We start from the raw sequence: 16,941 nt of genomic DNA on the forward strand, positions 1-16,941 counted from the left end.
TTTTATAACATTTACATTCTTACTTTATTGGTGAGTGTGATATTAAGATGTTCTAGTCACAACTATTATCAGTTTGGAAAACCTTAAGAAGTTATGTGTTTGTATATATATATATATATATATATATATATATATACTGTACTTGAATAAAATCTTCAAACAAGTAAATAATTCAAACAAAATCCATTGGGAGAATGATGCAAACAACTTGTGACTTCTAATTATTTTCTACACAAGTACATATTATTACATGAATAAACTGTTACTTAATAATATATTAAAGGTTATCAGATCATATTAGAAGGAATTGTTTTTTCCCAATCACACAAGTACTTTTCTGTCCATTTTAAGTCTCATCAGGATATTGTAGCATTTAGGGAAAAATATACAGCCTAGTATCCCAATGCTTGAAGCTAATATAGCAAACACCTCTACAATGACCATATGTTTCCCATTACTGCTCAGATAGGCTGGGATGGCAGAGACCCACACACTGCAGAACACCAGCATGCTGAATGTGATGTATTTGGCCTCATTATAGATGTCTGGTAATGTCCTCACCATGAAAGCCAGAACAAAGCTCACAGCTGCCAGGAATCCCATGTAACTCAACATGAAATAAAAGGCCAACACAGAACCCTCATTACATTGGATGATGATAGTACCAGGATATGTGTCCATGTTAAACTCATGAAATGGAGGAGAAGCTGACAACCAGATAACACCATTCATGACCTGGACAGATGAACAGATCATCAATAAAGCATTTGGTAATGTAACTCCCAGCCATTTTCTCCAGTAGCTTCCAGGTCTTGTGGCCTTAAAAGCAATGCAAACCATGATTGTCTTGGACAGGACTGAGGACACCACAATAGTAAATATGATTCCAAAGGAGATTTGGCGCAGCATGCAGGTTATATCCACTGGGCGACCAAGGAAAAGAAATACACAGAGTAAACTCAACATAAGAGAGATGAGGAGAATAAAGCTGAGGTTCCTATTATTAGCTCTGACAATTGGTTTGTTCTGATATGAATAAAATAGTCCAATTATGAAGACAATTATCACAGAAAATAATAGAGATGTGAAAGAAAACACTGAGGTTATAGGGTCCACTTCATATGATAGAAACTCCTGAGCCTTGGCAATGCATTTGTTCTTTGCATCATTAGGCCATTCATTACCAGCGCATTTCACACAACTTTCAAAATCTGTGGAAAAATGTGACATAAGTTATATATTGTACAGTAATGTTACTCACATGGTCCCTATATCTCACTTTTCTATTCATTGCTTCCTAAATTGGGTATTGAATGTGGTCAATTAGTGGAATATGTTAAAACCTTTGTTAACAAACTTTACATTAGAGATATGTTCCATATTTTTAATATGTATTCACTTTCCACCAATTCATTATGTTAATTATCGGGAACTGGGTGACGCCAATAATTAACATTCTAACTTGCCACGAGCACTGGAGAAATGTAACATTGCTCTGGTGTGGAGACAGCGGATCCAAGATCAGTTATCATCGCAAATCCTTTCACCGCTACTTTAGTAGTGGTGAAACTTAGCACTCCCAAGTCTGACCCACAAGGCAACTGCACAAGCGTGAACTTGGGTTCATGAATGTGCAGCTTCTTGTGGATGGATCTAAGCAGTGGCGGAGGGAACCAAATGGATCCCTCTTTGCTACTGGGACTTCTTTCAATAGGAAGGATGATGGCCAATGTTCCCACAGTCATGCTCCAAATGTTTGTACCTTACTGAGTGTAGTGTAGACTAGTGTATGGGACAGCAGGCCACATCAGGACTGAAAGGAAAACACTCATTCATTCATCATGATTGATGATCATCTATGATATCTCCTGTGTTACCTTTATGATGAATGGCCCCAATACTTAATTTATACAAAAGTAGGTGAAAGTGTTAATTTTCATGTGATTTTGTATAAAGTAAGTGATGATGAATAGACCCCATAGTTTTGATAAAGGTGACATAGGGCCTGATTCAGAGCCGGACGCTCTTTCAGAGCGCTCGCTCTGAATGAGGGCAGCATTTTTTTTTATAGCTGACCTCCTGGCTGTTCGCTAAGCTGTTGTTGACCACCCACAGCTTTTGCGAGCAGCCAAGGAATGGTCATGATGGCCACGACCATTGGGCTTGTGACGAGACCCTTGTGGTAGGGTCTCATCCCTCGCAAGCCCCAGTGAGCTTCCAGCTCTAATAGAGCCAGAAGCTGGCTACTGAGGCCACCACCAAACTGCAGGTGTTCCTTCAGGAATGCCTCCGTTTGGCCAGCCACCTCCCTGCCCACCTCCGAAACGGGGCGAGCTGTCAATCACAATTGTCAGCCGCCTTGTTTTTGTGCAAAACCCATAGCGATGGAGTGCCCGACGCTTGCTGTGTCTCGCGCATGCGCAGTGGGGGACCATCGACCCGCTTGCAAGCACTGTGCACTCGCGAGTGGGTCTGAATCAGGCCCATAGTTCCCTTTTTAAGATTATAGTTATTTATTACTTTTTATTTCCATCCACCTCATCATATATATATATATATATATATATATATATATATAGAAAATCCAATGGTCCTGCACTCACGTCCAATGAAGCCAACAGCGGGGTGCAACCTCCCAAGACTTAGCAATAAAGTCCCAATATATCCAAGGAAGTCCTATATGTATAAGAACAGAGGGCACTCACCAATAGCCAGTAATGTCTTTTATTGAATAACTCACATGGGTGTATAGCCTTAATCGACGTTTCGATCCCGGAGGACCTTTGTCAAGATAATCATCACCTGCATTTAATCGCCAGTAGTGTCACCAACACACGTGTATCACCCATGACATCATAACATGTATAGTACACACAGGTCCCAATTTATACCTTACCAGTGAACGCAGCTCGTCGGATCCCACGTGCAACACATCCCGGAAGTGACAAACACTTCCTGTCACATGGCTCAGACATTACGTAAACGTCACTCGGTTGCTATGCAACGACTAACACACTAATGGACACTTGACCATAATATACTTGCTGCCGGTGCGATGCTAAGCACCAAAGAAGCCACTGATCGATCACATTTAAGTGTTACATCACGTTGCTAAGCAACCAACAGATACCAAAAAACGTACACTTATACATAGGATCTACACATCAGGACGATTGAGTCCCGGCACGATGCTAAGCACAAAAAGGGCATAACATCTAACAATCAAAGTTTATATGATGCTAGTATCACCAATTAACAGGGTAATGACTCAAATAAAAAATACCAATTTTAGACAAGCGCCATTAACATACATATAATAGATACAGTATTATATTCTTCAGATTCCAAATCTATTAATCACAAGCGCAAACCTATGTAGTCCCAGCTATGTTGGGGACTACATAGGTTTGCGCTTGTGATTAATAGATTTGGAATCTGAAGAATATAATACTGTATCTATTATATGTATGTTAATGGCGCTTGTCTAAAATTGGTGTTTTTTATTTGAGTCATTACCCTGTTAATTGGCGATACTAGCGTCATATAAACTTTGATTGTTAGATGTTATGCCCTTTTTGTGCTTAGCATCGTGCCGGGACTCAATCGTCCTGATGTGCAGATCCTATGTATAAGTGTACGTTTTTTGGTATCTGTGGGTTGCTTAGCAACGTGATGTAACACTGGACATGTGATCGATCAGTGTCTTCTTTGTTGCTTAGCATCGCACCGGCAGCAAGTATATTATGGTCACGTGTCCATTAGGGTGTTAGTCGTTGCATAGCAACCGAGTGACGTTTACGTAACATCTGAGCCATGTGACAGGAAGTGTTTGTCACTTCCGAGATGTGTTGCACATGGGATCCGACGAGCTGCGTTCACTGGTAAGGTATAAATTGGGGCCTGTGTGTAATATACATGTTATGATGTCATGGGTGATACACGTGTGTTGGTGAAACTACTGGCGATTAAATGCAGGTGATGATTATCTTGACAAAGGTCCTCCGGGATCGAAACGTCGATTAAGGCTATACACCCATGTGAGTTATTGAATAAAAGACATTACTGGCTATTGGTGAGTGCCCTCTGTTCTTATACATATAGGACTTCCTTGGATATATATATATATATATATATATATATATATATATATATATATATATATGGGGCCTGATTCAGAGATATACACTATGCTGATGTTTTTGCAGCTGAGCAATTATTTGCAATTTGCGCTTGGTGTGACTGAAGCCATTTTGTATAAGGACTTGAGATTAGCAGATCTGGTTTTCGGAGAACTGGACCAACCCAAACATAGGGGATTCAAAGGGAATCCAAGTCTAGCTTGGGTTTTCCAGCCTGATTTAGATCCCAAAACAAGGCAAAACATAATTTTTCTATTATAATATCTTGTGTGTTTTTGCTTGAATACAAAAGTCCCTCCCCATGTTAAGGCACCATTTCATTACTATGATACAATTAAATAGGCAGTGAAGGCAGAGCTCTCAATGAAAGTTACTTAGTTAGTAGCAGTTACTATGGTGTCCAGTCAGTGTCCCTTCAAGTCTGTATAGGCAGGAGCACTGTCCATGTGGAGGTGGGAGCATTTCATTGTGTATGATTCTGTAAATACCGCAGTGCATAGTCACAGGCCCCTTACAGTTTGTATAGGACAGGCAGGGGCACTGTGTCTGTGTAGAGTTGAGTAAAGAAGACTGGTGTGTTCAGTGAAGTGGGAACAATAATTGGAAAAAACTGCTGTGTTTGTGTCATTGTGGTTGTCACTACTGGTCACTGTCACTATCACTGACACTGAGAAAAAAATATTTTTTTTCAACTTGTGTGCATTCAACCAACAGAGGAAGGCTGTGCCACCTTGTCTAATGGTCAGTGGGTCCAGTCAAGGGTTACTGCCGTAATATGAGTGCAGTGCAATGGTCTGTCTGTTGCACTCCCCCAAAAAACTTTTTTTTATTAGAAAATACTCTCTGTGTGTGTGCTACTGTACCTTGTCTAATGGTCAAAGGGTCCAGTGAAGTGCAACTGTCAAAATATTTGTGCAGCACAACAGTGTTGTCTGTTGCACCCACCAAAAAAATAAAACATTTTTTTTTAGAAAGTAATGTGCTTTTGTGTGTGTGTTTGTGCATTCAGCCAACACAGGAAGGCTGTACTACTGTTTCTAATGGTCAGTGGGTGTAGTCAAGGGTGACTGCCATAATATTAAAATAAAAAATATTTTTGTTTAATAGAAAGTAGGCTGTGCTACCTTGTTTACCAGCCATTGGATAAAGTCAAGGGCCACTGCCATATGATTGCAGCACCTGCAAGAACAGTTTAATTTTCCCTGCCACCAACTGAAGCAAGATGTAGAAACAAGGTGGATTCCACCCATTATATGCCTCAGTGAATGGAGGAACAGCAAAAATTTATCCAAAGCTACACAACAGGCCATAACATGGGGAAAATATGCATTACTCCAGCACACATCTTGAAATCTGATCAATAAATTTTGGCGACCATGCTTGATTCTAGGTTTAAGTCATGCATTGTGTCTTTCTTTCCAATGGACACAGATCTGAAGAGATGCAAATAGCTGTTTCTGAACAAAGTGTCAGCTCAAGTGGCACATGACATGACAACATCTCCTCCTTCAGTTTCTCAACGGGTTTAGAAGAATTGTTGAAAATTTATGACAACTCTACTGTGACTTCATCTGATATGGTCACCATTAAAATATTGGTTGAGGATTGTTAATGATAGCTTGTCAGACAGTCTGTTTGATGACTGGCAGGAAATAAAGGAAATTTGGAGGCGCTTGCACAAACTGGCTTTGATTTACCTAAGCTGCCCTCCCTTCAGTGTGTACCCAGAAAGAGTTTTCAGCACAGCCGGGAGCCTTGTTAGCAAATGGCATGAAAGGCTACTTCCCCAAAATGTGAACAAATGATGTTCATCAAAATGAACTACAAATTCCATGAGGAAGACCTTTACTGGAAATTATTATCAAAATCCAGAGGCACCTGTAATGGTGGATTCCAGTAGGGACAAATTGATATTGTGTGAAGATAATGTACATACTGATGCTGGTGATGATGATAATGGTGACGACATCTTGCCTCTGTAGAGCCAGTTTGTCCATACTGTAGAGATCAATGTAGCAATGTCAGCTGCCCATTGGTAGCTTGTTTTTTGGGGGCCCAAACAAACCCATCAATTTAGCCACAAGTGGCAGTCCATGTCACTGTAGTGATTGGTCTGTTAAACTGTGCATGTCCTGTTTAATATAAACAACATAATGGTGGGTGGAAGGGCCAAAGGACAATTCCATCTTGTACATCTCTTATGTTCATTATGTGATTTTTTTTTGGACATTGCTAACATGTTTATAGTTTATTATGCTGCCATGCTGTCTGCCACTCTGTTTCCGAGATATGCCATTTTGGAGGTTGAATTGTCACAACCACTGAAATCTTCAACATGCATTTGCTGAAAATGGTGAGTGCCAAAAATGTCCAGAAACATTTATTGCCACAGAAAGCATCTCCTGCCGGCCTGTTTAATTGTAAAAAAAAATTCTGAACCACCAAGTTTATTTTGTGGGCAAAACATGGGACATGTTCACTCAGTTGTAATTATTAATTAACTTTTGTCCTGGCACTCAAGTATGCACTCTCCTCCAGGCAGTCCTGTGTGAAATGGTGCCCAAATCCCTGTGAGAGGGACTTAAATCAAATTCAAATCTTGTGAAATCAGTTGAAGGGATGATGACTTTTTGCCTCAATTTTGAATCTCAGTCTTGTGGGAAAACCACAGCCGGGGCTCGGATACCCCTCCTCTGTCATAAATTTTCTTCAGAATCAAAAAATGTAATTAAATTTACCAACAATCCCTGTTTTCCACTACATATACACTCTACTTTTCTATCTCCCACAGACCACTGACATAGATCTTCTTCAATGTAAATTCACTACTTCTCTGTTTCCTAGATGTGCCCTGTTGAAAGTTGAGCTGCCACAGTCACTGAAATATTTTACATGTGGTTGATGAATGCAGAAAATGTCCATATGGTTTCTCCCCACAGACAGCATCTCCTGGATACCCCTTTGATTTTTTTTTAAAATTTCTAAACCACTGAAGAGCTCCACTGTAGCATGGACCGATGAGAATGAGGAAATTTCCTTAGACAATTAATGATAGTTTAGTTGCAAAGAGTCATTTAATCTATTGCATAAATATTACTACTATTTATAAAGTGATCACAGATCCAATTGTATGTATAAAAGTTTTGTAGCTGTGTATTGTGCCTGTGACATTTGATTGGTAAATCAAAACAGCCACATCCGGCTATAAAGAAAGAATGGTGGATTACACTTCAAGCATTCAATTCACATAATCTACTGAGAGAAACAGTGACAGTGTGGTCAAATGGACATATCTACCTGCCCTCGGTGAAATCTCATATGTAATCCTGTGCTGAACTCCCTGCTCCTTAATGATCACTGAAGTGTAGGTAACATGCATCTCATATATCACCGCACTGCGACTTGGGAAAAAATGACAAAAAGAGATTGGTGCCTCTTAGAGATGCCGGTATATAATTATTGTACCTCCTTAATCAATAAATGGTATCCGGTCTGTAAGTGCTGTAGCGCTGAATCAAAGGTGTTTGTAACTGCAGAAAGTCATGGTGGGCAACCAAACAGAGCACTGAGCACAGGAGTTGCCAGCTGTTTATATGTTCCGGTGCAAGTTTTCTCGAAATTGCATTTCTTCCATTAGGAATATCTTCAGAGTGGTGTGTTTTCAGGTTAGCATCTTCTCCTTCCTTATATAAGGCTTATATTAGCCCATTTGACTACCTGTTAGAGTTCTTGCATGAGACATATAATAGACAATGTATTTATTAGTTCTTATTAGCTTCATTTGGCACATCAATAAAGAACATTCTTGAATATAAATGAATATTTTTTTATAATGTGTATAAAAAATCTACAATCAATACCTGAATACAAATAATACAAATATACATTATAAAAATATCATCTGAGAAAGGCTAAAGACAAGGGGGCTTTCTAACAATCATTTCATATCAGTACTTATACATTTATTTTGTTATTTTATACTATGTACCAGTCAAACTTGAAACTCACAATGTGTATAACATGATGACCCAAGACAATAAAGTGTTAATAATTGTAAGGGTACATTACATAATGCAGCAATATATAAAAATACAATGACAAAAAACAAAGTGTCTATGTATCATGTGTATATCAATAGAATAGGGATGATAGAAATATAATATTATGTTATCACAGTAACCAAAATAAAAGTACAATTATCTCCACAGGGTCCTGGCATAGATAGAAATGATACTAAATAAAGATATAATGGATTGTGGAGACCACTAGAAAATGTAGAGAGATAACTAAAGAGAAAACAAAATCAGCTATGGTAAGTAGCACTAGCAGTAGCAAAACCAGACACAAACAGCTGTCAAAAGAAACACTGGCTAAACCACCCATGTACTAAGTTACAATAAAGGTATTTGTGAAGATCTCCCAGATCCCGCCACCCTTAAGTCACACAGGTCTGGACAGATTCTTCACAAAATTTCATTAAGATCAATGGCTTCATTAAGACCATCTGGATTGAGAGAATTAAATTCATGTATCCAGTGCACCTCCCTTTTACATAGCTGTCTGTAATGATCCCCTCCTCTACACATTAATTGAATATGTTCCACCCCATGATGACTAAACTTCAAGGGTTCCAATTATGTCACAGAGAAAATGCCGGGAGAGGCTGTGTGTCATGACTATAAATTATATTTCTTCTATGCTCCCTGAATCTATGTTTAAGGTTTCTAGTGGTCCTACCAAAATAGATTAAGTTGCAGCTGCATTGTAAAAGATATATTACTTGCTGAGTCTTAAAAATTATTAATTCTTTAAGTTTATATACTTTATTTGAGAAGTATGGAAGAACTTCATTTGTCTTATTCTTAGCATATGGACACATGACACCCTGCATACTACTACATTTATGGTTTAGTAGGGAGCCAGGATGTGGTGTTTTAATTATTTGTTCTGTCAATGGACTTGAGAAAACTGGGGGCTAGTATGGTTTTAAGATTCCAATTTTTCCTAAATATCATTGCTGGATTATCTGTAATGATACTCTTCAGAATGTTGTCTTTCTTTAATAAGGGATAGTTTAGATTTATCAGATTTTTTTATCAAATAAGCTGATTTCTTATATATACATACATGCAGCTTGATCTTTACTTTTTATCATTGTTTAGTATATGTATTAACAATTGTTCCTATGAGGATTTCAGGAGATCTGTCCTATTTGTCTATTTTACATATAAGAATGTTTGCTCCAATAAAACAAAGGATATCCATTTTTTGAGAAGGTGTTAATCATTTATCTGGACTGATTAACCACTTGCCTGGCATGGTCATAATTTTCTGACCACAACAGGCAGTTCTTTATCTGTAGTGGACGTAAAATTCCAACCAGTCAGATAAACATGAGGGTGGCTGCAGGAAGATGATCTTCCCACAGCTGCTGCTCTCAGAGGGACCTCCAAGTCCATCTGTTTATCAGCACCCACTCCCCCTGTGTCTGCTGTGCTGCTGAGCACTGCTGATCGGTCAGCAAAGCAGGACCCCTCACTCAGCAGCAGCAAAGATTAGCAGCTGCTGATAAAAGGTAAGTTAACCTCCCCCCTCATGCCCCTGACATACCAGGTGCCTATATCCAGACTCAAATTGAATGTCACACAGGTATTTTTAATGTTACGAAGGTGGTTCCTATGTTTCAATGATTGAACAAATTTAAATTTTTACAAATCTTAATAAAAACAAACTTTTTTTGTGTGAAACCATTTTGGATAAGTTAATATGGATGGTCCTCACCTAATTCACTCATAAAAAACAAACAATTTTGAAGTGGTTTTTAGAAGAAAAAAATTGTCAGTTTAGTGGTTAAGAAAAGTTATTTCAATGGTGCAATTATCCTTTAATCTCATGAGTTGTTCTTTAGGAATGTTGTCTCTCCATGGTTTGTAATGTGCATTGCTGTAATGAAGTAAATTATTTGCATCAACCTTTTTATGAAAGGTAGATGAAAGTACTGTATCACATTATTATCTATATGTAAATTGAGATCCAGGAAGGAGATGGAGGTCTTGTGAAAGTGATGAGTGAATTTAAGATTATGTTTTTTTCCAAGAGCCTGTGGTTAAATATTCCTTTTCCTTTTGCTAATATTCTATTGTTCTAATATTCCATGAGTGCTTATTAGGCTGGCTGCTGGAATGGATTATCTTTCTTGTTGTGAAATAGACTGTTCAGTAGGAAGGTTTATCTAAATGATGCAGAAGGTGGTTTAGATTTGAACCCTAAAACAGAATACACTGAAAAACAAATTGATATTGAAAGTTGTTTTAAAATAAAATATGGAGAATCTCTTGAAAACTAAGATTCACCACTGGTGGGATGCTATTAACCTACAAAAAGATGTAGATACATTTATGTTCCCAAGAGGTCTGAAAATTTTTAAAACACTGTCATTTAAAGATGATCCAAAACTTACAAATGAAAGGGACAAATTGGCTGAGAACTGCTCTTTGTCTATTGTGAAATTACTCATTAAATATAGGGAAAATAAAGTTTAACAGGTTACAAAAAAAACAGAAGATTTAAAATTTATAAAGACAGTTTTTAGAGATTGCTTATTTTGGGAGAGAGACTCTCTGGTTAATCAAAGAGTAGACACATTTGAAAAATCTATTATTGAGAATAAGAATCAAAATACCAAAAGAGATGTATAGGATTACAGAACCAATACTTGTACGGACCTATAGCAGGCAATTCCAACATGGGAAAAATAAATCATATAATGACAAGGGAATTGTGAAAACCCCTAGGAGATCCCAATATTTAAGAAGTAAATATAAAACTCATAATAAAAATTATGGTACACCTAAATACTGATTTCATATAAGAAACAATAATTATAACCAGAGGAACATTACCCCTATGGCTAATTTAGAATCAAGAAAGTCTAAATGACAACATACAATCCCTTTAAATGATCTGGGAGCTAGATCTCAAGTCATCTATGGGATTTACTACAATAGGAATGATTCCACTTCTTCTTTATCTCCTTTTTTAAAACAGGGCCCCACACAGATCTAAACCAACAACACCCAAACCCCCATCAACCCCTATCTCCAGGGCATCCAGAAAGACAAAAGGGAAATATAGAGGAAAGAGGGTAGGACAAACAAAGTAAAAAGATGGTAGATGTTATTAAAGGAGTCTTCAACCTATCTAAAAAAATATTAAGTGAATCACATACTAGGTTATTGAATCACAGTCTTTCATTTGCTCCATAAACAGAAGCCAATATGTTTGATATATTTGTGGAGCTGAATAGATTCGCATGCACTTTATGTCACAAAAAAAATTTGCACAGAAAAAATGTAAAAAGATTGATGAGTCAATAAACCCTGTTGTGTTGGATGATTCTGATCTTTTAGCCATTTCTTTTTTAGAAGATTTAAGCAGAGAAAAGGATAAGAACATCTCTATTTTCAGTATTAACTCACATCAGAATAATAATAAAAATTAATTTCTCAATCTGAAATGTTCCCCCTAATAAAGAAATGACCTTATATCGACAGTTTTTATCATAGTACATGAGAATGTCTGAAAAATATTTGCACTGGAAAAACAAACAAAACTCATTAATTTGTCGATGACTAAGAGAAAAGCCATCTAGGAGCTTAGGTCTGATACCTCCATTATCATGAAACCTGCAGATTTGGGTGAGAGGTTGTGGTCCAGGACCTTGAAGATTACAAAACTGAAGCATATAGGTTACTGCTTGGCACCACCCTTCTATTCAAGGCTGGATCACATTCCTTCCTCCCTATACCAAAAATAATTAAAACTGATACTTGATCAAGCTTATAGGATTATGTGAATTCCAGGGAGGAGTGGAGGTTTCTATATGTTTTGTTACCAGTCATCCCCACTTATTATCACCTGCCCAAAATTCACAAATCCCTCACCACACCACCAGGGTATCCCATTATTTCGGGTTTAGGTTCTCTCACTAGTAATATGTCATATTATATTGATTTTTACCGTCAACCTTTAGCTATGTCACTTAAATCATACATTAAGGATTCCACCTCTACTCAATCTTATAACAAATTTTGAATGGACACAGAGTTACAATATTTTAATATTAAATGAGGAATCCTTATAAACTAATATTCCTCATACTGTACAATAGGAATAAGTGTTATGTCTAAGATTTTATATAGGAATATAATCTGAATGGACCAAAAACTAAAAATCATTTTAGATTGTATTTGATTTATTCTCACTCATAATCATTTTCGTTTTGATGGTTCACACTTTTGACAGGTAATGGTAATGGCCATGGGGATGAGGTTTGTGCCTAATTATGATGTAAGGTTCAATGTTAAGTAATTAATTTAAGGTTCAGGTTTGTAGCATCTATCTAATGAATAGGACAATTGGCAAGTTGCAGAATGTTTTGCCAATAGTTGGTGTATGCAAAGACTTTGACTCCCCAATATACTCTCGTTTGGGACACATACTTTCCAAATTACTGTATTTAATAGTAATTCCTTTTCTAATCTGGACCAGCAATGCTTAAAATTAAACGAGGGATATAATAACACACAAAAAAACTATCACTGTTTAGTGTAAATCAATATCTAGCACATTGTTTACATATTTTTTTCATTAAAATCCACCAGATACTACTGAATAATAGTATTTGTTGTCAAATTATATATTTCTTTCTTTACTAATTATAAACTATAGGGGCCATATTTACCAACGCCCAAAAATCCCTGATAAATATCATTTCATATTGCTGTATTTTGTGGCAATAATAAATTAATTATCAGGGCAATGTGTGAAAGAAAATCATAAAAGACATGGTCTATGATAGAAAGTCTAATAAGTTAACTGATTGCTAATTAGATTTGAGCAGTTTAGTTTCCCTGGAAACCTAACACACCCAAACTTAGGGGTTATTAGTATTTATGAGCCCCAGCTCAGATCTTCCCACCAAGTTTCAATCCCAAAATTAAACAAACATCATCTTCCCAGTGTCAGATCTCATGTGTTTTGGATTGTATATAAAAGTTTATCCCCTGTAATTGGGCGCCATTTCACATAGAAAAGCAGAGGGAGTGGGTGTGGGACTATGGGCTGAACACTAAAGGCACTGCAATAAAAAAAACACAATTAGCAAGCCATCAGGGCACCATAAGTTAGGAGGGATTAGTAAAGTTTAGTATTAGAGTTTAATAGTATGATCTGGAGACAGGAGTAGATGTCTGGGAAGTGTGATTGCAGTGCAGTTATCATTGTCACTTGTCAGTGTATGTGTGTTTGTCACACACATTGCACACTCACACATTGCAGTGCAAACAAAAAAGGATACTTTCTGTGTGGGGCTGTTGATTGTTTTTTTTATTTCTTAAAGTGAACCTGTTCCTTTATTGTTCTAGTAAATCTATCCCTGCAGTATACTATATTATTAAGCTATGTAAAAAATACTCTACTATGTTTAAGGCTGCTGCACCCCAAGAAGACCTGTTTGTTTTTAATTTTTCCCAGTTATATATAAAAATTGCAAAAATGTATATATTTTTTCTGTTGTATTATACCAAAAATGCAGTCTTTTCTAATTAAATTAAAAAATTGTATATTTCAAGAAATTGTTTGTTTAGACGAGTGGCACACTGTATATTGTTGTTCTGTGTGTGTTGGTGTCTACCCATCAATTGCACCACAACACATCTCTCACAGAGATATGTTCCTCAAAGTGCTTGCAAGCAATTGGCAGTGTTGTCTGTGTCTAAAAAAAACAAAGACATTATTCCCCACAAAATTGAGTGAGTTACCCTTCTGTTGTAAGTGACGGTGTGTGTGATGCAGTATCTCTCCCTCATCTGCACCCCAAAACAATTCTCACAAAGTCTTGTTCCTCCATGTGCATACAAACAATTGTCAGTGTTGTCTAGGTCTAAAAATCAAAGCCATTAGTGCAAAAAAATTGCATAGTGTGCTATCCTTCCAGTGTAAGTTACACTGTCTCCAGTGGTGTCTCTCCAACATTTGCACCACAAAACTATTTTCACAAAGAGTGTGGCATGACAATATCTCCTGCTTCAATTGCTCTGGCAAGTGCTGCTTCCATGAAAAAACTGACCATTACCAAGAGACCCACTGGTGAGGAGGATGAGTCAACTAAGTGCACCAGAGTGAAACACCATTAGGACATCTGGTCAGAATGAAAATAATTGCACAAAATTATTGATATGTTTACAGTGACTCAATCTGACACAGTAAGCATCAATACAATGGTGGATGATTATATTAGTGTGCAGATTAGCATGTCACACAGTCCATTTGAATAATGGGAGGAAAAAAGACAATTTTGTGCCCCTTGCTCAAATTAGTTTTCTTTAATTAAGATGCCCACCCTTTAGTGTGCAGTAAGAAAGAGTGTTTAGTATAGCAGGGAACCTTGAGAGACCTATATAGGAGGCAGTCCCTAATAATGTGGAAAAATTTATATCAAAAATGAACTACAAATTCTAGGAGGAAGACCTTTGCTGCCAATTACATCAAAGAACAAAGATTTCTATAATGATTGATCCAGCGTGGATGAGCTAATAATGTGTGATATTAACAGCACTGATAAGGATGAGGGTGAGAATTTCAATGAAAATCTTCCTACAGTAAATATGATTTATAACAACACTGTGTTAGCCACCTTAAGCCATTGGTAGCTTGTTTTATTGTGGCCCAAACAATCCAAGCACTTTAGCCACAAAAGTGGTAGTTTCTTCTTGCTTTGTTAAACTGTGCATGTCTTTTTAATATTTAACATGAATGCAGATGGGAGCTTCTCAGCAGATACATACCATTAACATCAAATCATATAATTAATATTTAAATATTCAATTTGACTAGGTTCTTCCTTAAATAGGGAGGAATCAATCTAATTGGAATTGTAAAAGCTTACTTTTTTCTTTACCATTTTTGTGATTTACTTTTTTAATAGTTAAATTATTAACACTAATAAATCAATCTCATATTCATTCTTATTTTTTAATGGTTTGTTCAATATATAATTTTTTAAACATATATTCTGTAATCAATCAATCTTAGTTTGATTCTTGTTTTTTTAATGATTTATTTCATCTATCAAACTCTTTTTAATTTATCAATGAATATATCAATCCACCTCATTGGGGTTTTGGATACTTGTTGAATTGAGGTTAATAATATTGTAGTAATCCTGTAGGAACACAAATAGGCCTAAACTACATGAATTTAACTGTATTTATCAATTTTTAAAGAAATCCAGATTCAAAACTAAAATAAAATCACTTAAGGGTGGTTTTGGCAAATTCTAAACCTGTGAGGGTGGTATTGGCAAAATCAAAATTAAAACATGGAGTCAGTGCACAACTATACTGTTTTTGAAATCACTTTTCTTCTAGGTTCAGACTCAGCTTTAGATATTGAAAGGCAGCTATATAATAGCTAAGTGTAAAAGAGCTGGATACATTTGCTCATGTCACAGTCCATATAGACTTCTATGAGATTTGTGATAAAAAATAGAGATACCACAGCAGTTACCACCAATACAGTATCTTCTGTGATACCCAAATAATAAGGAGGAAGCTGAATTTATGCAATAAGGGATTAATAAGTATGCCTCTTGGTGATCTAACATTCAAGATTTACAAATATCTCTGTTGAATACCACAAGTTTCTGTGTATCACACTGTCTTATTTGAGTGACCACCCATTAATATTGGTTAGAATATACTATAATTCTTCAAAGAAATAACTTTCTGGATGCTTATGATTGACTAAAGATTTATTTTCATATAATTTTCTGCCAAACATTTGTACTTTCAAAGCAACATAACAAAATTTATACAAATACCATTGGATATTTCTCCCTCTGAGCACGGCACACAGTCATAGCAACATGCATGATGTCCTCCTATTGGAGCTTTTCTGAAACCATTATGACATTCTTCAGAACATCGAGCTTGGGGCATCTATTAAAATCAAAAAGTTAAATATAAATTGGTTTAATAAGCTTTGGTCAATGACTTAAATGCTGATGACTTTGGAACAGTGTAATCAATCTTCCAGAAAATTAGCAGCAATATGATATTGCTAGGATGGTTTTTGTGGATATTTGTTTAGCCGTAACTTTTTTCATTAAAAGTTCTGACAACTAAAGCTAGAATGTCATCCAGTAAATGTTGTTCATGAAACTTGATCTGTGGGGGGAATGTTATGGTGGACTTTGCTTTTGTGGCAATATTACATCAGGTGGTGATAGTGAGCCATATATTATGTGTGGGGCTGGAAGGACCCACCCACACAGGACATAAAAAGAAATTGTGAGCACAACTAGTGGTTAGAGCTCTGGTGAGGGCTAACAAGGTACACCAGTTAGATCACTTTGTAGATTCAGTTAAGGGAGGACTGAGGCAGTTACAGAGCCAATTGTGCCTGGAGGCCAGTGGGGCCAGGCTTGGCCAGTGTCCAGACAAGCATTTAGGCAGGAGGACTTAAATCTATGGGGCTGTTTGTGTGACTTTGTGGAAGTCAGGCCCGGAGGCCAAAGTCCAGACCTGCAAGCCAAGCAGGAAGGACCACAAGTTAAACTGTGTGTGATGGGCAGGAGGCCATGTTTATACCTGTAAGAGACAGGATTGGGACTGCAAGAGACTGTGAAATATCTCCAGACAAGCTACCTAATGCAGTCAGGGTTCAAGCAGTGAAGTAGTGACCTGCATGAGGGGCTAAATAATTTAATATTTTGTTCCTGAAATGCTTATAAGTAAAACAC

General features: G+C 36.9%; 1 protein-coding gene across 1 annotated transcript in view; it reads right to left on the minus strand.

The window, feature by feature from the left end:
• Window positions 1–321: 321 nt before the first annotated feature.
• The window catches only part of LOC148481193 (vomeronasal type-2 receptor 26-like), a 132,143-nt gene continuing 115,523 nt past the window's right edge, over window positions 322–16,941 (minus strand). The window contains exons 9-11 of the mRNA XM_088453812.1: window positions 16,021–16,138; window positions 13,545–13,550; window positions 322–1,211 (exon numbers count right to left, since the gene is read on the minus strand). Coding sequence (XP_088309938.1) covers window positions 322–1,211; window positions 13,545–13,550; window positions 16,021–16,138 — 1,014 coding nt within the window. The remainder of the gene's footprint in view (window positions 1,212–13,544; window positions 13,551–16,020; window positions 16,139–16,941) is intronic.

Source organism: Taudactylus pleione, unplaced genomic scaffold (genome assembly GCF_031769625.1).
Source record: "Taudactylus pleione unplaced genomic scaffold, aTauple2 ptg000592l, whole genome shotgun sequence".
NCBI classification, from domain to species: Eukaryota; Metazoa; Chordata; class Amphibia; order Anura; family Myobatrachidae; genus Taudactylus; species Taudactylus pleione.